We start from the raw sequence: 24,944 nt of genomic DNA, 5'->3' as shown, positions 1-24,944 counted from the left end.
AATTTACAAAAAAAAATACAACAGATATTAATTTTTTTCTTATGGGCGCCATACTAAGTTTGAGCTCTCAGTAATTGTTTAGTTTTCTAATTTAAACCAATGCTGATTTGGTTTTATTAAAATAGATGTTTCTGGAAAAGTTCCTATCTAAAAAACTGAGAAAGTTAAAAACGATGTGTGGATCGCTTAGACATCTGTCTTATCTTAGAGTACCTTATCTTAAGTCGATAGTTTAATAGGTAAATTATAGAATGGTGACAAAAATTAATATATTTTTTTCATTAGTATTCTTGCAAATGACCAGAAAACGGCGGAAGATAGGAAAGTTTATTATAAATTAATAGCGCGCTTTTGAAGAACGGTACATATCTTTTCAGGGGTATATCAGGAACATTCAGCGAAATTTGACGGATCTATGAACTATCTATAAATATTGATTGAAGCTAAATGAAGACAAATAAGATAAAATCTAATAAGCGTTAACCGGCACGTAGTTTCAGTATTATCAAAAATACAGTATAAATTAAAGAAAAACTAAATACAAGGTGTCCATCAAAAACAATCTTAAACAAACGTTGACAAATTAGGGGTATTTTTTGAACACCTCCATCGTATGATATTCATCTACAGGTACCTGTGGTCAGTTTAGATGTTTGATAGAAAATTACAAAAAGTTTAATCAACGCCGTACGTTTACAGTTCACCATTGACTGCGAGTTTTTTTTTAATGTCGCCCGTTTTTCCGCAAGTCTGTAAGAAGAAGACCAATCGCTATAGGTCTTTAAATAGGATGAATTTGGTTTGCCTATACTACAATTATTTTTTGCCGATTTTTGATGACGCCACGAACGTTAAGTAGCATTGCATTTCCGATATTACATGAAAGTTATTTTTAAGATCAAAATTTACATTAAATCCTATTTTGTTTTTAAAGAAAATAACGTTTTCCACTTTTAAAATGTACTATATTACGCTTTTTGTTGATATAACGTTGGACGAAAATAATCACCTAAGCTCAAACTTAAATAGGATATTTTTGTTGACAGATAAGACAAAACTACAAATTCCCTAGAGTTGATTCTCGGCTGTTAAACATAAAAAACCAAGGCATTAGTTATAGTTTTGCTAACAAAGAATCCCTTAAACCAGGGAGGTATGGCGGTGAAGAAAGCAAAAAAACGGGAATTAAACTTATTTAATCCCCGCTCCCGCTGCGCCCCTTTGGTCTAAGTCACTCTTGATTATCAGTAGTGTGCCTTAAAACCACATTTATCAGTTATATACAAGTGTAGGTACAGTTAGTATTCTTTTAAATATAGTTATAATAATATTACAACAGTAAATCTGTACATCATTTTGGCTACAAACAAGATCGCCCGTTTCCTTCGTCGAGACCTTGTTCGTCGCCGTCAACAATCAATAAATAATAGAAATCCTCTAATTGCGATTAACAACAATACTTGTTGTAAAACAGAAGACTTACAGCAATTTGGCCGATTATGTCAGTCCTTGTTTGGCCGCCCTGTATTGTAAAGTGTCCCCCTAGGATTATAGATAAAACGTTAGCATTCATTGCGCAGCTGCGGCACACAAATTTACATTGCTGTCCCTATTCAGGAGCATATTTAGGGGGTCCTTTATAATACAGGGACGCGCCAAGTAGAACTTTCTGTGTTAAACAGATAAAGACACGAAACTGTTGTATTGGGAGATGTTTCTCTTTAGGATGTCAGCGCAGGGTCCCAAGACACGTTCGAACCTGTAACAAAAAAAGAAATAATTACATTTTACACACAAATAGAGTTAAACCTATCTGGCATTTCCTCCTCACTCTCAAAGGATCCCCTTCTCTTGTTTTTTCCACTCTCTTTCATGCAAGAAAGTTATGAGAATACACCCGCCACTCTCATAGGAGATCATTATTTCAATTTGCCCCACCTTCAAATATACTGCCTTCCTTCACACTCTCATTTTCCCTTTAATACCCACCTTTGGGGACGAAAGGAATTATGCAGATTTTGACATTTATATCTCTCACTCCTCTCTTTTTGCCTTCTCTCATGCCGTTTTTCGCACTGACAAGAAGTCTCAACTTAACATATAACATAAACGACGTATTAACCATAAATAAAGCAAACTTATTAAGGAGAACCCACCTAGCTCGGTCCAATTTGACGCATTTGAGCGGCCCGCAAGCGACCACTGTGGCGGCCCTCGGCCTGTCTAGCAACAGCGCAATCTCCCCGAAGTAGTCACTAGGGCCGAGCCGACCCACTTCGCGCGGTTCCTCGCCCTCGGCCCGTTTTTGCTTCACCACTGCCGACCCCTCTACGATAATGTAGAAATCATCGCCAGGCTCGCCTTGTCGCACTATGGTCTCGCTGTCCTCGAAACTGACTGGTTCCAGGGCATCGGCCACCGTCAGTCGCTCCCACTTGTCCAGATTCTCCAAAATCGAAACCCGCGCGAGAAATTCCTCATACATTTTGCGTTTCCTAATGGTGGAACCCATCAAGATACGTCGGTACGAGTCTCGGTCGATGCCCCACAATTTGACATCTGTCTTGGCTTTGACGGTGGCCGCCCTGGGGGTGCCGTAGATCAGAGCTAATTCCCCGAAGCTCCCGCCCTCGCCGATCGTGACGACCAGTTCGTTATTCACGTATACCTGCGAATTGTTTTTAATTTTGTGAGAAACGCCCTCCCAAAACCTTTATATCCGTGCTCATCTTACCTCCACTTCGCCCTGATCGATCACGTAGAAGTTATCGCCCTCGTCTCCCTGTTGGATGATGACCTCCCCCGGAAGGAAGGTGACCGGGAACATGGCGTCAAAGATGTCGGAGCGTTCGTTCTCGTCCAGATGTGAGAAGAGCACGTTCTTGGCAATGGCTTTAGATAGAGCAGCCATCGTCTTGTAGTCTTTAGGCACAACCTATTGGTGATTATTTAGTCTTTCATGTGAAGTTTTTTTTCAAGACCAGAATGGCAGTTAACAACTAAAATGAGGAGAAGAAGAGAAGGAACGTTATACTAAGCATTGAGGAGAATTGGAGAAACACAGTAAGTAAAAAAAACGGAACGCCCATCACAGATAGGGAAGGCAAAGCACAATGTGAAAAAACCCATTTAGTGGAGTAGATGGAAGAGAAAAGCGAGGAAAAAAGAGTTATATATCGGAGGAGGAAAAGAGATGAAGACGTGAAAGATAGAAGAGAGATCCAATTTCTTTCATATGAAACATTTGAATCATTTAACTCAGAAGCATGAATAACTTGTATCGTGACATGTCGCACACTATCACATATTTTCTTCGAACACACCTCCTTTTTGAACCATCTGGGATTCGTGGGATTGCGAAATTGTCATTTAGAAACTGACGCAACCGGACCATAAATTAGCATAATGAGACGATTAGGAACCAAACGGTTCAGTGGAATGGTACTTGCGGACCTTGCCACGACAAGTACAGAGTCTGAAACGACTGTCGGTGGCGGCATTAGCGTCGTAAACAAGCACTCGATCAATACCCATTAAAACTTCCATAAAGAAAATCCAGTCGAGCGGAATTGCAAATGAGGATGCCAATTATAGATTCTATTATCCAGCTCATGATGGCGCCTTGCTAATAAAAAAAACCACCGTGATAATCGAGGAATAAAGGAACGAGCTGGATAACTCGATTATTGTCGATTAATATTGGAGAAACAATGTTATTCCCCTACTTGGTCCCTTAGTGTCAGAAGACTCTCTAACTGTTTTCTTGGAAGGAAAGGAATGGAAGAGATGGCGACAGATAGGAGGAAAGCGAAGAAACCAATATGAAAGCGCAAAGAAGGAGACGGAGTAGAAAGAATGCAAAGAGGCGAGAAGACTATTAACAAAATTAACAGTAATTATTAGGCCGGATTGCATAAACAAGGCTTAGACCCGGCCTGACATTTACGTGCCAGATTTGACACATATATGACTGATTATCCTAATCTTAACTTCAGATCGAGTTTAAACTGGAGCGACGCAATCGGGACTTAGTGCGTGTTATTGAATTAAAAGAAAAATGGCTGGTGAAATATTTATCTTTTCAAAATGGCGAAGGAGCCACACGACAATAATGGCTCGTTCACTATTTTCTTCAGAAATCACCTTTTTAACGTAACTGGTGGCATCTTCTTCCGTGACAGGCTCGGCCGATATGCCGCCCCTTCGTCTGACGGGACCCTGCGCATGCGTGGGCAACGGAGACAAGTCCTCTGTGTCTTCAGGCGATTGCGCCTGATTTTTGGCGTCTAGAGCTTGTTCCTGCAACACAATTCGTGACGTCAGCTATTATGCACAACAATTTTTTCGACACGCAACAAGTCGGTTTATCAGCCCCCAAGCAACAATGTGGCGATTAGGGTGGTTATTTATACGGTCGCACACTGCGGCATGATGCTAATTAAATAGTGTTTTTTTTATATGTATGACGGAAGTAAAGTTGTTTTGGGTAAACCCTATAAATCAACAAATTTACTCAGAGACTGTTAAAAGTTGGTTAATCATTGATTATTTCCTGCTAATTTGGTTAAGTGTTTATTATTGGCACGAAGCTCAAAGGTGCGGCATTGTTTACACACGTCACTCCGAACGTGGGCAATGTGGGAAGAAGTTATTTTGCTAATGAATTAATGAACTATTTTTTTCCGTACCTGCAACCGAACACGCGAAAGCTCACGAAAAGGTCGAGGAGCTTTCATGTCGACCCTGAACAGGCCGATTTTGCGGAAAAAGTCGCAACGTGAAGTAATACGCGATTGAAACCGGACAGATCTGGCCTTTGGCCAATACCACCCACAAGGCGGATTTATTTTTAGGGATTTTTAGGAGTTTCCAGAAATAAAAAAGAAGTGTTGAAGCCGCGTAAACAACGAACACTCGATCGCCATCCCAATGGCCACAGATCCCGTGATAGCGCACGAAGCTGTGATGTTCTAATCAATTTAATGTTAATATCTTTTAAGGAACTATGTTCGCGTCTACAGCTATATAAAAAAATCTAAGCGTTTTTCGTTAGCTTTCTATAAAGTTACATTAACGCATGGCTGCAAACACATACAATGTAAAATAAAATAAGAAGAAAAACGGCCATAAACAACATGCACCTCCGAAAAGAAATGAGAACTTTCCTGGGATAAATTTGTGTAGGCATGCGCAACACTTAACAATATCTTTTGTAAGCACCTGTATTACAGGTATCTGCAAATGGACGTATGTAGTTACCGGATGGTTTAAACTAAGAAAGACATGCTTTCCGTGTGTTTTTTTATTTAGAAAACCCTCACAATGTCACCCAATTTTTAGTGGCATCCAAAGCATTCATAAAAATATGACGTGAAGAAAATTTTGCCGATGATGGATTTTTTCCGAAACCTCGAAGAATTTACCGACGTAATACGGCACTGTATTAGGAACAAAGTATAAACAGGACTTGATACGATCGATTTCAATATAATTTTTTTAATATTTAATGTTACAAACTATTTTTAGTTTCAGGAATATTATAATTAAGGGTTTATATGGATTCTGGTTCATTAGGGGTGTATTGCCTGTTTAGCAGCACCGCTATTTGTCTGTTCCGTCAACTATGCCATTTTACTAAACAAACATTGCAGGCTGGATTTTGGACAACGTGCCAAACGCGATTATCGCGCGTGCGCATTTGGAGATATCCCGGCTTCGTGCACATTAGACTCTCTTTTCACATTGCGGCTTTCCATTATAACTTTGAAGAACAATCGGATTAGAAATATCGGTAACCTATAATTAAGGAAAATGTAAATTAAACGTACTTCGGATGCTTGCCGACCTGTTTGGTGGAAGAATTGGTCATTGCGAAAATAAACGAGATCGGCACTTCATGGTTGCGTACGCTATCTTACCATAACGGCCGACTAGGCGATTCTTTCAACATCTCGTGACATTTCGTCTAACATTATGTGTATTTATAGGCCCGCCATGCGCGACTTTAAACCCATAAATTGGAGCTGTTTTGAGGTCGTTCCGAATTCTTTTAAATTTTAATTTTGCAATTCAAAAAATTCAATATACTTTCCAAAAAGGCATGAGTTTCTTTTTGAATTGTGTATAATGTAATTGATGAGTTTTCGTGAAAGATATATATCAAGTCTAATTTAAGCCGCAACATGATTGCAAAGAAAAACACAAATGGATTTTGAATGTTAAGCCATACTCTCTCCTTTTTTTTTGTTAAATGTTAAATAACCGATATAAAACATACGAAATGTTGTTATGGGACTCCAAAGATTCCACTACATTGATTTTGTTGTCAGACAACTTAGCTAAATACCCGGAACTAATAATTATCCAATATATGTATGTTCACTTAAAAGATGTTCAAAACAACTGCAGTTAATTACTAATTGTGTTTTTCTGCTGTGCGGCAAGTAAATTGTGTAGGACGCATGAATCAGCTACAAAGGCATTTATTAAAGATTATAAAGTGGGTGGTAATGAGATTGGAACAACTGCAAAAAATCAAAAATTGCAGTTCTATTTTGGAAACGTCTGGGAAGTTCCCATCCGAATTATCCAGTAATTCTTGGGTTGTTTGAGAACTTTCCGTTCTGGAAAACTTTGTAAAATATATTTTCGGACTTCCAAGTAGCCCGAACTCACCTGAGCGCATATTTAATAACTCACCTGAAAGAAAAATCTCGGCTAACCTAATGTGACCAGTACGACATTTTTTTTAAGTTTCGCTACTAGCTCGAACTCTATTTGAATGCGCCCAGTACATGATTCGCTAAGACGTAGGTAAATCGAACCTGGGAACTTAATAAAAAAACTCAATTTGAAATTTGAACTTGAAGTGACTTTCTGAGGTGCAACTTTAACTACTCTAACCTAAACTAACCAGAAGTAGGATAGGAATTCCAATAATACAGGGCGGAAGGAAAGCCTGGAACGATACAAATATTTTATTAAATAATATGTTTGAGCAAACATAGGAAGATACCAGAAGATTTATACGTTTCGATGATATATTTAATTGCGTTTCCATTGCGATATGTAAAAGCCTGGACATCAAGACGATTTTTTAAACAATGAGGCAGAAAGGTCGTTCAATACTGAACGCACCTGCAGGACTTCGGTCAACCTGGATGAGCTGAACACGCGTGAGAGCGCGGCAAACACTCAAAATTAATAATTTTAATAATTTGCAATTTTCGAGGAAACTAATAGAAATTATTCAGGGAAAAACATTTTTTTTTTTAAATTTCAATTTCCATTATTATTAGCAAAAAAATTAAATTAACCTACAACAATATATTTCTACAGCTTCCGTTTAAAGCCGAAGCCTTAAAGCGTTTTGCAAACAAACTTTTAACAGGTTTCCAGTTCCGTGCCCGTCGATTCAATCACGGTGAATATTTCCTGTTACCTGATAGTAGTAGTCGTACTGCTGCTGAAGGCTCAGACCGTTGAAAGCACCACTCAAATTCATATTACCACAATGTACCACCGAGTACTACATTCTTCGTGAAATTCGAAAAGACCAACCAAACATCTGTTAATTAACCGTTCGCACTATACATTTAATTACGCCATTTACGTAACACTTTACGATTACCGACGGTTGAGAACAATAAATAATAAAAACCAGCGAGTTTGTTCGCAGATTGCTGCAATCTGATTGGCTTGGACCGTGAATGCTCCGCAGTGATTGATTGGTGATTGCACGAGACTCGTAGGCGAACGAACCCCATTGAGCACGCGGTATGTATAAACCCTCCTTATGACCGATAAGAGAGCATTCTTGGAACATCACTTATCTCCCTTCCTCCTATTGCCGCTGTAGTAAGCGCACATGAACTTGAAACGGGGTTTTATTGATAATAAAAGATAAGTATTGTTACGTTCCATAAGTAGCACCTTATCCACGGCAGGGCTGACGTAGTTCGAGGTGCTAGTTGCATTCAAGAGAAAGAATGAATAAAGGGAAACAAGTTCCCGGTTAATGGAATGGAAGTGTATCTCTGTGCCGAGGCACAGAGCAATTTATCATTCCTTTCAATTGCTTGACGGTAAAATCATTACATCGATTGAAAACATCATTTCTACAGCAATCTGACCAAATACTAAAAGAGATTAATTATATTTCTAGAAAATTACACAAAAATCGGAAAATCTATTAGAGTAACAAAAACTAGAGGTTTATAAAGGCAGCCGATACTACTTCGCAGTATCGGTAAATTCTCGAACATTCTTGGTGGTTCCAGAACGACAGGAATTCAGCTCCGTCCTTCGTTTCCCCGTTTGACTAACGTTTCTTTATCATTTGCGCCAAGAAAGAGATTCGATGGAAGATGAACTCCGGAGCGGAAGAAGGATGAAAGTGCATATAGAATGCGGGATTTTGCGCTCAGGTCGTCATTTGATGGTCAGACTGATCTGAAAACGGTTAAAGTGGAATCACAGTCCTTTAGCTAGATCGGGACAACGACTCAGGAATGGAAAAATCTGCCCGAAAATAGCTCTGAAAACTTCTTGCATGAACAAAGGACACTAGGGGGGAAAGGGGCCTGACCTTTTTGGAACTAATTAATAATATCCCCAATTTTTGAAATGCGTCATTACTAGGGACGAAAGTTTTGTGCTGGAATATGATCCCGAAAACAAGGGCCAGAGCCGGAAATTGCACATTTCCGCCTCTCCAAAGTCCATAAACAACAAGAATGAATATGTCACACATCTAAGATATTCCGATTTGCTTCGATGACACATATCCACAAAGGATTTGTACCTCAAGACTAAACAACTGGATGTTGATTAACGATAATGTGTCTTATCACAGAGACATTTCAATTTCAACAGGTTTTTGACCAGTAAAAACACTCCTGCGGCCCCTGAGCCTCTTTATTTGCCTGACTGGAGTCGCTGTGACAAAACCACGCTGGAGTAGGATTTGTCCTAATGACATCACAAATCCGGGGAATGACGTCACAGATCCAGGGAATGACGTCAAAATGACGTGCGTTCGCTGGCGGTGGTGTGACAGACCCGTATCGATAGGGCATCTTGACATTTAGCCACATTACGTTACACGATCGGGCCCCAGGTTTATTAAATTATAATATCGTCGCGTGTGTCTTCAGGGACGGACTTGTTGTCACCTTTTCCAGCGCTCCTCGCAAAACTTCCTGTCAAGTTAGGATTCTACTAGATGTTTTTTCGGATTAAATAGATAGTTGCATTGCTGCTAACTCAAAGGCTTTACATACGCGACATTTGGTTAATCAGCTTTAACGATATGAAGGCTTCGCCTATTGTAACACTTGATGACAAACCACGATCACGGATAATCAGTAATCTAAATCTGCGGAAATTATTTCAAAGGCATTCAATTGTTTGTGGCAATTAGAGGCGACGAGCAGTGGGCTTCGCCTTGTTGCAACTAAATTACTGCTGTAAAAGGAAATTTCGCAAATAAAGAAATTTACAAAAATTAACGTTGTGTTATTCCCCAAACAGAAATGGATCAAATATAAAAAAAATATTTTTTTTTTCCAACGAGGTACCGAGATAAAGAAGCCGTAACGGCTGTAACGAGGCTTGACTCATAACTACCAATCTCCATGGCTACCCGTACGCTTTTCAGCCAAAAAAAAAGCCTACAAACCTGAGGCATTCCGGAAAAGGTCACACACCAGGCAAGAAGTTCAACACCCCCCTCGTTGGGTGGGTACTGACCACAAAAGTTCACACAAAGGGTTTGACTCACAAATTGCGAGATTCAAGTGTTTTTCGCGTGTCCATAGTCGGATTGACGGTTATTTCGGTCGAGAGATCGGCAGTTGTTCGGTTTTATAAATAAAAAGAAATTGTGGACACTGGTCGACGTGGTCGGGAAGGACGTCGATGACGTCGGTTTGACCTGCTGCGGTGAGCGGTAACGGCGAGACTGCCATGTGCCGCGCCAAGGCGAGCTCAAGCAGGAGAAAGTTGGGGAGTCGATTGTTTTCGTTGTTTTTGGGTGTTCTTCGTAACAGTTGGGACCGAATATTGAGCTGTGTGCATTATAAATCGAATATTAATAACTTGCCATTTTGGGGCTATTGAGAATGGATGATTCAGGCCCCCGGAAAATCACTTCGAAACTTTGATATTCGGTTCGCCTCTAAGAAGTTACAACCTGCAATTCTACACGGCTAACTTTTGTTTCCTACGATACCTTGGAACACAGGAGGGGGAACTCGGGGTAAAGTCGGTTTCCCAGGGTACGTGGTTCGGTTGGCGCGAATTCACTTGAAGATAATCTCCCTCGTTAAACTTCGCCTGCCCATCAGAATGACATTTAATCTGAATTAGCTTTCAAGACGATGCCGTAGAAAGTTGCCATATAGTCGACTTCCTGCCTTTGGCTCGACCAGTGCGAAACTTCGTCAGTTCTTCGAAACGCACTTCTATTTTCTTGAATATCTTGGGGTGATGTCGCAGGAAAAATGGTGTAAAATCAGTTTACTGGAACTTCTTACATGAGGAGTAAGGCGGCGTCGACGGTGTGCACTCACATAAACCGAGCAATTTATCTGTTTAATGGCCACCTGTGTATGTAGACACTTGTTTAGTCTGTAACTTGAAGATTTCCAGCAGACCCCGTTACATTTCCGGTTTCTATTGAGTAGCCACAGGTCTAATTCAGAAAGTTCCTGTCGTCAAATTTTGCCTGCTCATCTTAATGGTAACATCAACCTTTGTAGGGAGGAGTAATAAAACTTATTTATCGATCCACGAACTAAGGTCAATGGCCAATTGAGTCTAGGAGTATTTAAAAACGCGCTTTTACTCCCCTCTAAGCCTGCCGTTTGAACTTCCAGATCGGTCGATATTCAGTAAAATGTCACAACATTGCAAATAACATTTATGTTATAGTACATCTTTGAACTAGGTCGTGAGAAACTGGACTAAATTTGGCTTCCACCAGCGTTTGGTTCGGTTAGTTCAAAATTTCACAATTGATTTTCCATTGCGACTAACTTTTGTTTGCTCCTATATCTCGGGATGATGCCGTGGGCATCCGGCGTAAGGTCGACATTCTACGGCTCATCTACAAATTCGGAAAATTGCACTTGAATCAACCTAATGATATTCTCATGACTTATGCAAATTGATCTATAAAAGTTTGTATCAAATCGATGAACCAAAATCAGTGCCCGATTGAGTTCAAGTGAATTTAACACACGCTTCCAGTTCTCCTTCAAGCGTGACACGAAGTTGGTTGAATATGATTTACTGATTAATTATGGAATGTAGAAAATCGTGCCATGCATGTGTAAAGTGGGATTTTCAGCTTATAAAAATGAACAGTTTTCCCGATGTTACGTGCCGTGTTTTATTCAAAAATTAGTCCCATACCTATCCCCGATTGTTTGTAAGACAATGACTACTAAACATTACATTATAATTTTTATTCTTTAAAGATTTTTAACTCGTCAATGGTTTTAAATCGAAAAACTGATGCATAGGCCACGTATCTTAATTCTCAACACAATGATCCGGCATATGCGCACTGAAACTTGGCATTTGACAGATCTCTAACCTTAGTCACATGTCAAGTTCGATTGTTACTGATAACACAAGTGTAAAATAATTGAGCGCTATAACACCGGTCAATTTTTAATAAACTAGCACAGGATATGCATTAATACAATGTTTGTATACGTTTATTTATTTATTTTCTGCCCAAATGGCGTATTTCCGATAGAGAGAAACAATAGAAATAACCCATAAAATACATTAAAAACAACATTCCGTGTTCATTAAATTTTTTAGACACACAAAGAAAATAACATCCATCAGCTAGAATTGCTATTACATAATAATGCAATTGCTAATTTTGTATTTTAACCCGTAAGTGTGGCGCCATCTAACCATACAGCTTCCATTCGCTGTTGCCATGCCCCCGCGTTTCCTGGTGGCGACGCAGGAAACTATTGAAAAGGCGACGATGCCAAATGTAAATTAAGTCAAAGAGGTTTACTTAGAATTAGTATGATGCCGATGTACGAATCCAATAGTTGGTGGATTCAGGAGTGTTGGTTCACCCTCATCATCCGGTAACACCCTAAAGTAAATATAATTGCTGCTTCGGCTACATCCACCTTGAGTGTAAGATAAGAGTAGGGGCAGTCAAGTCACCAAAGACAGAACCAGGCGTTTTTCCAAGTGACAATGTTTGAAGTTAAACATGTGTCACATTCCTAATAACATTTGATAGTCGAACTTCTACTTTCATTTTGTTGTCAAAGTTGGAAACTGTCACGGCCTTTCATTTATTTAGGGGAAATAACTATTCTCTACAAGATAATGGCAAAAACAAGTTGAAATGACATAATATAGTAGATAGATGCGTTGCAAGCGATGCTAACTTCCAGCGAAATTTTTAATCAGAACATTTATCTTCAGTGATTTCGATCCGCTTGTTTAGTCGGATCGGGTGTACTGTTACAAAATCGCGACACAAACAACGTCGATCAAACAGTAAGATTGAGTAATTGTTCTTAAAAAATAACGGAATTGGCTTCTTCAATACGATTGAATCTATCAAGTCCAATGATTTTAAAACATTAAGGACTGACATTTGACAACTGATATTACTAGCAGTTATCAGTTGAAGACCTGTTGAAGTGAAAAGTAATTAAAAACCATTGCAATTTATTACTGTTTTTGTGTGTTGGATTTCTTTTATGCCTTCTATTATACAACTCTATTGCAAATACTAATAGAAGTAAAAATTGACAGTGACAGCTATCGCCTTTAAACTCAAGTTGGTTTTCTTTTTTAATTTATATTTATGTATTTATACTCTGCATATCCGTATTTGCGTATACCGAAGAGGACGCTGCGAATTCCTGTCAGACCTCTGCTAATTGATTGGTGGCAAATACGATTTGTTCCAATGTTCAATTCAGAATTTTTTCCACTAGAGGGCGTACGGGTTTTCGAAATAACCTGGCTAAGACTTGGTGAAGATAAAGTAGAAGTGACAACGCCGCCTCGAAGCAATATGCGCTCATAATTTGACGTAACGATAGTTCGCCGAAGTGGAATCGTCACTTTTCGCGGTTCGGCGTATGTTCGTCAGTCAGCCAGTAGCGCGCGTGAGACTTGTGCGACAGTTCAATCATGGCGTCGGCCGCATCGCAACCTGCGATCGTCCCGTCGTTGACGACGACGGACCAAAAAGGCATTCCCAAATCGAAACGGAAATTGCAGAAACATCTGCGCAGCGCAGGATTGGCGTACGTGTCCCGCACGGGGAAACTGATCCCCGCGAAAAAGGTATCAGGTGAGTTTCGCCCCGAAATTCCAGTGCGAAAAAGTCCGAGTGTAGTGCCCTAGCAACCGAACGTCGTCATCGTGACTCACTGCGATATGCCCGTTTTTGCGCCACGTAGGCCGTGCCCTTTTTTCGTCAAAAAACCATCATCCATAACGAACCAAAACAAAACAAGGCGTGCTAACCTCACTTCTTGGAATCGGTGCACTTGTAGAGTGGATTTATAGGAAAAATCGGGCGACCTTAATATCTAGGTCACACGGTCGCAACGGCCTTGTAGCGCGCTCGCACGGCACGTGGAAAACAGGTTTCTGTGGCGTTCTATAATGCCGTTTTTCCACGGAAGTCGCTCCGAATAAAGGTTAAGACGAAATGACAAATGAGGATCGTTGCGGGGATTTTCTTTTGTTCTCCGCACGAGTGCGGAGGGCGCGTGTCGTCAAGTCGCACCAAACAGCTGATTGGACTCAACTTTTGAGCAATTTTTTTTATTGTTCGACCAGGATTCACCAAATGAAAGCCGAAATCAAGGCCTTTGGGGAGATCCGTGGCAACTGCCAGCGCTGGTACATAATAGGTAAAGCAATAATTGTTTCTCTGCCGAGTTTTTTTCGTGGCGATGGGGCCAAAGGCGATTTCTCGACGGCGCAAGAGCGGCCACGACGGCTCAAGGCGACGATTTTGAAATCGTCACTGTTGTTGAGTGTTGCGACGCACTTTACTTGTTGCTTTTTTCGGCCGTTTTCGCACTCGATTCCCAAAATCGTGTCACTCTTATAACCGACAATCATTAACATTATCATAATCAGTTATACTGGGGTTGAAAGGAAGTTCTGGGCGGCGTTGTCGTAACGTCAAAGCACCCGTGGCGACAACTCTCTAGTCGTTAGAAAAGGCGATAATGTAAAAACAAATGACGGTGCGCCTCGTGACGTAAGTCTCAGTGGTTTGAGGGCCGAACAGTTCGTGTGGAATTTTTGTTTTTATCGGGCCGAAGTACGTAGTTGCCTGTGCAATAAAATCCTGTTACACGGCACAGTTATGTTTTGACACTCTCAGCTCTTTTCACGCTCTCTGCGAGGGCAGTTTGATTTTCGCACGTGCCAAAATCAAGGTTCATTCAAATTCGCTTGTTTATAAAACATCCGAAAAGATGCAATGCTCACGTCGTTCAGGCCAAATATTGACATTACGCAGGCAAATGGCGCGAAAACTCCCCCGGGGCATCGATAAGGCCTCTGTTCGCGGAAAATGAGGTCATTAGGTCTTTAAATAATTAAAAAGTGTTTAAGGTCGTTTTTTCCTTTCTAAAATGGCCAGGCCCGTGTGCTCGAGCGGACGTGGGTTTTCCCCACTTTTGCCTCGCTTCGCGCCGCTGAGGCATCACACGGCTTATTTGCGATTTCTATTCTATTGGTACTATGGGAACGCGAAAAGCGGCCTTGAAGTCACTTTGGTGTACGACGTTCTCAGTGTAAAGTACATTTTAATGCCCATTTTATGCGCGCAGCGCCGGAACGGCCGTCGAGACCGTCAAACCTAAGTCCGCTTGAGTTGCACAAAGGAAAAATTTATAGATAACATTTTGCACGATAAAGTTTATCTATTCGTATAAGTAATATAAGATTATGGTGCACTGGGTCTTCAAATGCCAATATCCATTGATGCGATTATCTTCTAATAAATACGCATCACCGCTAAAACTAATGAATTTTGATTAAAAAAATCTTATAGTTTTGGTAGGATAGCTTTCACCTTGGCCTGGCGTCGGCTGCCTTACGTAGAAGTACCATTTGGCATTGATCTAAATAGACAAAGGCCTTTTTCTATTGGGTGCAAAGGCCATCGATAATATTCTTACGCTCGCCGTCGCTCGTTCCTAGCCAACTACAGGCCTTCTGGCTATAATGTGACATCACCAGCAATGCATAACAAACACGAAGATCGACTAGTTTTTGTTGTTCGGCGGTTTCTAGTAAACAGAAGGCCACTAGAAAATCATGGGCTTAAAGCGCCTAATTAAGAAGCATCATGTGACCTTTCCGATAGGCACGTAATGGAACAGTGGCGTTCAGAACTTCACCTCAAATCCCAATAACCATTTTTCTAATTCAATCAAAATTGCAACACTCTATAGCCCAAGCCAGATAATAGGAGCATGATCTATCTAACAGGGAGAGCCACTTTCGAATACGTAGTTCAAGGGGTTAATTCTACAGGGGGGGTCAGATCTAGACAGTTTCCTGATAAAACGCCATATCCGAAACTTATGACGAATTCGACATAAAAAAAATGCGCTCTAAGTGTGGAGAAATTACTGACTATATTAGAATCTTAAGACGATTTTATAACGTGTAGAAAACAACGCAGACACCTTTCAGCTTCCATTTCGTCGCACTTTATGCGCTTGTGCCCACGAACTCGCTATTAAATTTCAATTTAAGTTTTACCCATTTCGGATTAACCATCACATGACACACTTCTTACATGTCGTTCATTTGATTGAATAAGTTAACAAAGACGAAAACCTGTGACGAGGGCTGCAATGTGCTGCTGATTAGATTTTTTAGATTGTTGTAAATTTTTAATTGTCCCTATTACTTAAAAATAAGAAAATGCTTTATTCTACCACATTCACAAATATTACTAAATGGTATTGCCGGTCATATTACCCAGTTATGACTGTATATTACCCTGTATTTTCAAATATTGCTAGTATATTGCTACACATTTCCACATATTAATTTACATTTCTGAGCTAATACTATGTATTAAGAGTATTTCTATTTGTATCACCATTATTTCTAAGTATTGGTATTTATTTTTGAACACTACCTATCATTAACGGGAAAACATCAGAAGTTTTCCTGAATTGAAACTATTGTAGATTGAAGGGCGGTTTATGCGCATTGAAGTACTCGCTTATCATACCACCAACAGTCTGCAGATCACCACCAGAAAGATGTGGTAGACCGCAGTCGTGAAATCTCACATGGGATGTCACGATCCCCGACTCTGGATAATTATCTACCATAACTTTCTCGTGAACTTCTGTAGATTTTTGAAAATATGATAAGCATGTGCTCTAAATCACAAAAGCAGCCACCTTTGAATCCTCAATAGCTCCAATTCAAAACACCCCACATTCTGTTCACATCAATATATAGTAGATACAAACAAAAATATACGAACGAAGCGTTAGAACTAAATAAATTACGTAATTAAAAAACACCATGACGGAAAGAAAAAAGGGAAAAATATGTTCAAAAACAACGTTTCCTCTGAACCTCAATCGTGTTTTGGATGAAGTAAGTAAGATGCTAATCAGCACCGAAACGTGTTAAAAATAACATTCAACGACTGAGGATTTCATTTGGCGTTTCCCAAAGTACCACACCATACCTAAAACTTCAGGCGAGCAAATATTCAAAAGTAGTGAGTGCGACACCTAGCGGTCAAAACAAAAAAAAAAAGGTGGAGTTATTCTGACATCAACCTTTTGTTTAATATCTTATAGGTGAACTATGCCAATGCCCACATAAATGCGATGAACTAGTACCGATGGAGGCCAGACAGAAGCTCTTCCAGCAGTTCTATGGCCTAGGCGAGGCCGACATGCAGAACCAGTTTTTAAGGACCAACATGGACTTGAGAGCCAGACTCAACATTCCCGAGAGCACGGGCAGCGGACGTCCTCCTAGGAGGATCACGTGCAAATATTTAGTGCCTATTTTAGACGAGGGTAAATCAGTTATTTAGTGTTTTAACAATTGCGTCATTTGTGGTGGATCCTCATTTGAGCGTAAAAATGACAGCGCGTTTATCATTTTAACTGAGAGTAGCGAGTTTTCCCATTGGTTTCGAAAACGTCACCACTGTCAAAGACTTCTCACGCCATTAAAGTTGTCATTTTCACACTAACCGAGATCCACCATTTTTCAAAGAAGTATTTGACAAAGGGCGTCCAATGGGTTATAATTTTTTTTTTGTGTCTTAGTTGGACACCTTGACTTAACACTTAACGACAAATGCGACGTACTTCTATTGTCTATCTTATTCTATTAAAATGATAGCTTAGTCTGTGACTTGTGACTTTGAAAAATCAAATCATAGATTTGTTTATTTTCAACATTAGTAAACAAGAATAAATAATTTATTTATTCAACATTTTGCGTCATATTTTATGGACATTAAAGGTTCTTGTTTTTGTTACATAACCACTGTTGGTTTTCATAGATGTCTGAACCGAGCAGTCGCTATATAGGCTGGCCATTGTTTATTTTGTTGCATTAATAGGCACCTAACTTTTTTATTTGTGAAGATACACATTCGGTATTGTATCTTCACAAATAAAAAAGTTACTCAAACAATAAAAGGGATAACGACCACTAACCTTAGAAACGTTATTTTGTATGAAATTATAGAAAATATTTGGGTTAATTGATAAAATTTTTCATTTTTCTTTCTTCACAGACCGAGCGGTTGAAGTGTGTCAAAAAGCCTTTGTCAGTGCCTTTGTGATAACCACTAAAAGGGTGCGCCTGCAACGTGAGAAACTCATAGCCAGCTTGGGGCTGAATAGCTACAGAAGCCACAACAGGTCAGTGCGTTCTGTATCACTTCTCGCAGCTAACTAAAACAAATATTTCAGGAGTAAGAAGGACCGGGAAGGTGCTGACCGAAAAACGCAGTCCGAGCCCAACAATAACAACAACAGCCTCATGCTTAACAACAACACGATCACTCTGACCTCACTGAAATCAAAGTTTAACCTGCCTCCTAATTTGAGCCTCACACTTCCAAGGTAAAGTTAAACAATTGCCTTTATTAATGATTAATGTGGAAATTTCTTCGAACAGTGGTTCTCATACTTCAAAAGCAAATTCCGAAGGAGGTACAGACTCCGAATTGAACTCTGCAAAGAAATTGGCCAGCATTTTAGGGAAGAAGTCATTGGAGGAGCTGCGGGAGCTCAATATTACCTTGGAAAGAGACTCCTCTACCAGCGCATCCGATGAAGAGGAACAACATCCCCGTCCGCCTCCACCAAAGAAGGTCAAAAAACAAAGGAACACTGTTGATGTGGTGAGTAGACAATTGAATGACAGTTAAATCGATTGTCGGTCACATTTCTGTTTTTCCAGAAATGAAAATTGCAGCCTTTTAGCTAATGAAATTACGCGTTGCTTTTCCACACTCAGTTACCATTTTTTACTTTTGAGTAGGGGAAACAATCCTAAACTACATTCTTGAAGAGAAAATTAAACTTTTAGAGTTCTTTTGAACCTCTAAAGATGACTTTTTATGCTACAGTACATGTTTAAACCCTTATCTCTTTTAGTGGCGTCTAGACAATCCCCTTTTACCCATCGGCCTAGTGATTCCGGACGGAGTGACCATTGCCCCAGTGATGGGCCCGGATCATGACAGAGACATAGCGATAGTAAACAACTTCTTCAACAACCAATTGTGGAAGCCCGAATACATCGGCGCTCTTTCGTGATGATACAAGGTTGTAGTCGTACGGTCCGAAACGTCTCAGGACTTGATTGCGTTAATGCTTAACTTAAGACGTTGTAGACGGCGGTATGGGGTAGTTAGGTTAGTCGGGGAACTACTTAATATTCAAAGTGCACTTAGATGAATATCCGTGTCTATTTCTATTTTAATGTTTGTTTGATACATACAGAAGCAAGTTACCTGTGAGCTAGTGAATTGCACTACCTACTACTTAACGGAAACACAACTATTTTTGTATATAACCGAGTTTTGTAAATAATAGCTTTGGGGCTGTCATATTGTAGCGTTTCGACTCTAGAGTAAAGGCAGACTTCTCATGCATGCGCCGATGCACACGAAACAGTTCGTTTTCGACATCCATTAGAGAATTATATGGGTACAAGTTATTTGGCGCAAGGTGGCCAAAAATCTCTAAAATGTGAGTCATAATTTAAAGTTTTTAAGGGTTCATTCCTAGACTTGAAATTAAAAAAAAAAGTTCCTTTTAAATTTGATCACAAATCTCCCCTGTTCGTGTAACGATCGTTTACAAAGGGCCGCCAAAAGCTTGTTTATGCTAGGAGAATTCCTTCAAAACCGTTAAAACTACGTTAACTATTTGTGGCATATTTTGTACATTCCAGGTGGATGTGTAATGAAAAATTGAATCGAATTTCATACTGCTGATCAATTTGCCGCACTAAGTTTATAGGATCTTTTTAAATGCTTTAAGTGGAGGAATGGATCAATAAAAACTTTAAACCTACCGAATTCGATATCATACCATGCAGCCAACCATACTGCGTCATAGTGTCGTAGGATGCATGTGATGTAAGCCTAAATGACCAAAGAACGTCGCCACTGTGCAACTTCTAGAAACGTGATCAGTGACAGTTATTATTACCAAGAAAATGTGATAAAAAAAAACAAATACTTGTAATATTGTACTATTCTTTTGTTGAATTTTTCATAGTTTGAGACAATTTTTAAAAACTCGTTATTGTAAATATACTATTACATATAACATTTTCTAACAGATCCTTATAAAACGTGTGCGTGTATATACATATTTATTAAAACGCCTTAAAAAGTGTACTTATAAACTGGCCTTAACAACCTTCTAGGGCCTTAACGAAAACCGAAAAAGATCCCTAAAGTGCCTGCATGTGACTTCTAACGTTGATTCTTTTTACCCGTTTTTACATCAATCTTATAGTACAAATGCGCCTTAGGAAGTTTTAAGGCCTTAAATGTGTAATTTGTAACTGTGATTGTGATACTATTCATATTCAGAATTTGCATAATATATTATATCAGAGAAACTATCGTAAAGATCATCCGTGTAACAGGGAACTTTGTGATGGATTTGGCAAAAAATAAAACGAACTTGATCGTACTCTGCGTATCAATTAAGGTATATTTTGATGTTATATTATATTCTCTAGTGGAAATCGGTCCCTTTTGGGCCAATATTTGTTACTTATGTAAGGGCACCCTTTTCAAGCCCATGGAGGGCCGGAAAGGTTATTTCCCGGAAATTAGCGTTAAGTAGTTTTAAATGTTTCTTTTGTTGTTTGTATACTTTTGACATATAGTTTATAAACTCATTGCTGAAGTTTTTAACAGATGGAGATGTATTTTGTGGAACACTTAATGTTTGTTTTCCAATAAAAAAAACTTGTTTTTAACAGACATTTTCATTTTATTTCTTTTCCCTTGAACACCTGCATTCGCATATCTCTTAATTTATAGTGAAATGTTGCTGCTTCGCTGTGTCCATAGCCACGTACCGACCTGGATACAATTGGTTGAAATATTTGTCGGCCGACTGTATCTTTAGTTGTCTCCATTGAATCGATTTGTAGCCGACCCAACAGGAACAACGGGAGGGATTTTATCAAAAGAGCCGTCTTTTTGAATGGGAAACATCGGTAAGTGTGACTCGATGTGATACACCGGTTTTAGTTTGTCGTAGATCAGTGACTCACTAACGAATCTTATAATGGCTAATTAAAATAATAAGAAAATTTATACAAGGATTTGACGTCGGATAAATAATCGGAAGTATCCGATTTGCTTCAAAGGTCTATTAATAACAACGGAGACCATCATGGAAGAACATAGTAAAGTGCAGTGTCCCCCAACGTCCTATTTCAGAAATTACGAACGGGAAAAATTTCTGATTGGGGAATTGAAATAAACGTGTTAAAATATATTCTGAAAGGATACTATTGATATTTCGCTACATAAGATTATATGAATTTGGTATGACTAACGCTGAACTTTCTATTAAATGGATAAGAATTTGCAATGCTACCCCAATAACATTGCATTTATCCAAGGCGGAATTACACAGCTGAGAGCGGATTTGCGCGTCAGAGAGCCTGTCGATCTAAAATACCGTTTCTAATTCCGCACTTGTTGGTTATTCCACACATTTTCAGGATCCCCATATTAAAAAAATGTGGCCGGGATTCCGAGATCCCGGGTTTGGATATCCCGGTCCCCTCCATAATCCCGTGTTCCATTTCGCGTAAGCCATTTGTTTTTGAAATATCGCCTGGCAGGCCATACATTGGGTAGATTATCATGAATGGAGGAATTGCTGTATAAGCATATATAAATTAACAGGAAAAAGCTTTTTACACTAAGATTTTCGAAAATTAAAATATTTGATTGCGGTTTGATGGTCATATTGATAACTTTGAACATTCACGGGGTGCCAGTACCTACAACGGTTGTACATCGGCACCGTATTTTTGCGACCAAATGACGTAATACTCCATTTTCTAGATTCAAACTATAAACGTAAAATGAAATTTGGTGCCGCAAGCGAAAATTAATTAACGGTAAATGAAAACTCAACAACTGAGCTATGTGTCGTTATTTAAATTAATTTTTGGGAACCATTTCTGAATCATGTATTTCTGGTAATTTAGTATACACTATATATTTATATGTGCTACTACCTTTTGAATGAAATGTGATCACAATTGTTATTGTATTTTAAAAGTTTTTTTCAGAATTCCACAAAATCTCTACCTGAATTTAACAGATGCAGACGCTTGATGTCTTTTGTTGGAAAATAGCTGATTTTTTTTGCTAAAAACATCAAGAAAATTATACTTCTGAGGCTACTTCCAGGAGGGCTTCCCACACTTACCAAGTCCAGCGACATTGTCCACCTTCACTCGAACTCAAAAGTCATTAAAACTCCATCAAACACAATTAATAAGAAGCTTTCGAGACCGGGATTCCCTATTGTAACGCGATGCGGACCTCGCTCTTGACCGGGTTTCTCCTGAACTGTGGTCGGGGTGAAAGGGCGCTGTTGCCGAAGATCCTTCCTCCTGGACGAGACGAATCCGTAAAAAAATAGGCAGAAAACATTCTAAATTGGGCGGAGAACTAAAACCTGGCAACGCTGAAGGAATAATGGCGTCCCCATGGAAACCCGGGATGAATTTTAGGCAATCAGTGACGTCAAGACACTACGAGGGGACGGCTACAAGTGGGTAGTAAAGAGGGGAGGAAGATATTAAAGTTTTATTACTAATTGAGTCTTAAGAGCCAAATTATTAACGATCTGCCACTGACGGAAAATTTTGCAGAAGGAGATGTGCCTCGACAGTTAATAGCAAAAATACCGTGGAAACAGCCGGTAATTATGCAGTTTACTTTAGGGTGAGTCCCGCTTCTTTCCATTTTAGCAAAGTTTTTGTTTCCCTATCTTAACTTGTGGAAACAAATCCAAATATCTAATTTCACATCTGGCAAAAATTTGACAGATCACCAAGAGTGACTAAAAATATAGAAATTCGACAATATACTTACGGGGTGTGTCATTAAAAACGCAATATTTTCTTGCTACACAGGTATGCCCCGTGTTAGGAAAAACCTACCACGGCACTAATACGTTGTCGTTTTACCTCACGTATATCAGTAAATTAAAGGGGAATATGTCCTTGTCGTGTGCTTAGAGCATTCGGGCTTAACGCATACTTTTCCTTTTGCTTTTCGAATAGGGTGGGGATTTATTTGAAACATTATATGGTTTTAAATAAAATTTAATACATAGTTTAAAATCTTAGACATCGTTTAAAACGACAGTTTATGAACAAATGGTTTTAAAAATAACAACTATGGTTTTGACCCCCCTAACCAACCCTGAAGAGAGTGTTTCAAATTCGATTGTTTACAACCGATGGCCAACGACCATAGCCTTGACCATCGCGCCAGAGGTTTTCACCTCTGTTAACCTATTCAATCAAACATACTCAATGTAACGCGATGGTCAATGTTTCATTTCCTGGACTATATCTAAAAATATCACAAAAATGCACCATTCCCTGACCTCAGCCGAAATTAGAATATTTAGATTATCGATTAGATTACTACCACGCGAATTTTCTAAGCTGTTGAATATTTTACTGAAAAATTCAGCATTCTACAAGGCAATTCTATAGATATTAGGCACATTGAGCGCTGACATTCTTACCAACGTACGCTAAATGACACAGTGGATGTATTAATAAATTCTCCAATATTACTGACATGTGAATGAATAAGGCAAATAATCTGAAATAATAGGTGTATATAGTAATATCTTAAAAATGTAAAATATATAGGTATGTAGAAACATGTGGCAATACACAATACTATTTAGTAATATTTAAAGTGACGTACTTTTTCATTTTCATAATAATATACAAATTACGTTCTAACATTGGCAATAATTGGATGGCTGAGCAATTTTAGTATTTCTAAATTTTCCAAAATGTAGGAAAGCCTATTGGCCATCACATTTCACTGTCCGCATCAGAGGATTTAGATTCCTGAAATGCGATTCCGCACTCGCGTGACTTGAAAGCAACAAATGTTATGCGGACTTTACACTCAAGACAAGAACATATAAAGGCAAATTGAGGGTTAAATAGCGCACCTGTGTATGTCACAGTGTCTTATAAAGATTTTTTTTAGTGTTTAGGTAAAATTTTAATAGAATCTAAGTGGTAAGCCCAGAAAAAGAATTTTGTTATAAAAAAGTAAATTTAGTAGGAGAATGGCTTGGTAGATACTAATACAACATAGTTATAATTTCATTTTAGAAACAGGAATTTCATTGAAGTTTATAGACTAAATTTTACCCTTAATTTGACGATAAACTGCTTCAAAATTTTAGAATAGAAAAATTGTATTTCCAAGGAGCAGATCTTTGAAGTATTTCAGTATACCCACTCCAGGTATTTCTAATTATTTTAAGATACTTATTTCAGAGGTATTTTTGAAGGGCTCCCATGCCTTTGGTATACAATAAATCATCAGTGATCTACCAATTTTGAGCACAACAGTGACAAAAATATGCTTACACTTATAAATCAATTTTATTGCATGTCCTGTAAGTATTCTCCTAATCATCAATGTTTACCAAGTTATCCACCTATAGAATGAACTATTCTGTGTTTAAGTGAATAATTAATTTACACAGAATAAAATAAGTTCAAAATTAAATTTATATCTGTGCTTCATGTAATTGGCTAGCTCTGATCCATGGTGATGTTCTTAAGGTAAATACTTTCTGATACAGCTAGAGACTAAGTTAGAGACTAGAGAGCTAGAAGTACCTTGGTTAACTTTGATTAAGAATTTTATAGACAGTTACCAAGTCCTGTCGAGGACTACGTAAGAAGATTTCGACTTACCCTTTCCAGCTTCTGGAAGTGTTCCCGTAAGAACGATATGGGATTAGCTGGCCGATTCACGCAAAGTTGAACAATACAATCCTTTAGGATTTGCTGAACGTTGTGCTGCTGGACGTAACTTTCACACTCGCGAAGCGCCTGCTCCTCCTCCATGTTCGTGGCCATGATTTTCGCGGATAGAAAAGAAGAAAAAGATCGAGAATTTGGGAATTTAGACGGATTTTTGGTCCAGGAAAGATGCAAAAAGAAAACAATATTTCGTCTTTCTTTGGAAGTTTGACGGTGACAGACGGAGACAGTGACATTGTCGGTAAAGAAGGGTCCCGCGACACCGCGTCTCGATTCAAGTTCAAAATAATAGTAATTATTGTATTCAACTTATTAATTTATTATATTATAAAATT

The 24,944-nt window shown here is 39.0% G+C and overlaps 2 protein-coding genes and 2 long non-coding RNA genes across 11 annotated transcripts; 2 read left to right on the top strand and 2 right to left on the bottom strand.

Annotated features, from left to right (window-relative positions):
* Positions 1–943: 943 nt before the first annotated feature.
* Pka-R1 (protein kinase, cAMP-dependent, regulatory subunit type 1) lies at positions 944–24,831 on the bottom strand. 7 transcript variants are annotated; one of them, XR_010733611.1, is made up of 6 exons: positions 24,541–24,831; positions 4,144–4,299; positions 2,735–2,935; positions 2,157–2,668; positions 1,990–2,092; positions 944–1,759 (listed from the first exon to the last, which is right to left on the bottom strand). XR_010733611.1 is itself a non-coding variant. In XM_066298997.1 (6 exons), exons 2-6 carry the CDS (start codon positions 22,014–22,016, stop codon positions 1,675–1,677), a joined length of 969 nt encoding a protein of 322 aa, XP_066155094.1. In that variant the 5' UTR covers positions 22,017–22,188; positions 24,541–24,671; the 3' UTR covers positions 944–1,674. The 7 variants fall into 7 exon arrangements, 5 of the variants coding, with proteins under 5 accessions (XP_066155094.1, XP_066155091.1, XP_066155095.1 ...); XM_066298997.1 differs by lacking the exon at positions 1,990–2,092 and adding an exon at positions 22,002–22,188 and having other exon boundaries at positions 24,541–24,671; XR_010733612.1 differs by lacking the exon at positions 944–1,759 and adding an exon at positions 1,784–1,938.
* Positions 13,134–20,530, top strand: LOC136348280 (uncharacterized). 2 transcript variants are annotated; one of them, XM_066299000.1, is made up of 6 exons: positions 13,134–13,348; positions 16,857–17,081; positions 17,813–17,939; positions 17,991–18,143; positions 18,199–18,424; positions 18,681–20,530. In XM_066299000.1, the coding sequence occupies exons 1-6, from the start codon at positions 13,186–13,188 to the stop codon at positions 18,840–18,842; spliced, it is 1,056 nt and encodes a 351-aa protein (XP_066155097.1). In that variant the 5' UTR covers positions 13,134–13,185; the 3' UTR covers positions 18,843–20,530. The 2 variants fall into 2 exon arrangements, with proteins under 2 accessions (XP_066155097.1, XP_066155096.1); XM_066298999.1 differs by lacking the exon at positions 13,134–13,348 and adding an exon at positions 13,798–13,916.
* On the bottom strand, positions 14,969–15,305 carry LOC136348283 (uncharacterized). Its single transcript, XR_010733613.1, has 3 exons — positions 15,201–15,305; positions 15,095–15,143; positions 14,969–15,042 (listed from the first exon to the last, which is right to left on the bottom strand). It is a non-coding gene; the product is annotated as an uncharacterized lncRNA (long non-coding RNA).
* Positions 24,174–24,781, top strand: LOC136348284 (uncharacterized). The gene is made up of 2 exons (XR_010733614.1): positions 24,174–24,236; positions 24,426–24,781. It is a non-coding gene; the product is annotated as an uncharacterized lncRNA (long non-coding RNA).
* Positions 24,832–24,944: the final 113 nt, after the last annotated feature.

Source organism: Euwallacea fornicatus, chromosome 32 (genome assembly GCF_040115645.1).
Source record: "Euwallacea fornicatus isolate EFF26 chromosome 32, ASM4011564v1, whole genome shotgun sequence".
NCBI classification, from domain to species: Eukaryota; Metazoa; Arthropoda; class Insecta; order Coleoptera; family Curculionidae; genus Euwallacea; species Euwallacea fornicatus.
This window is presented reverse-complemented; position numbering and strand designations above follow the sequence as displayed.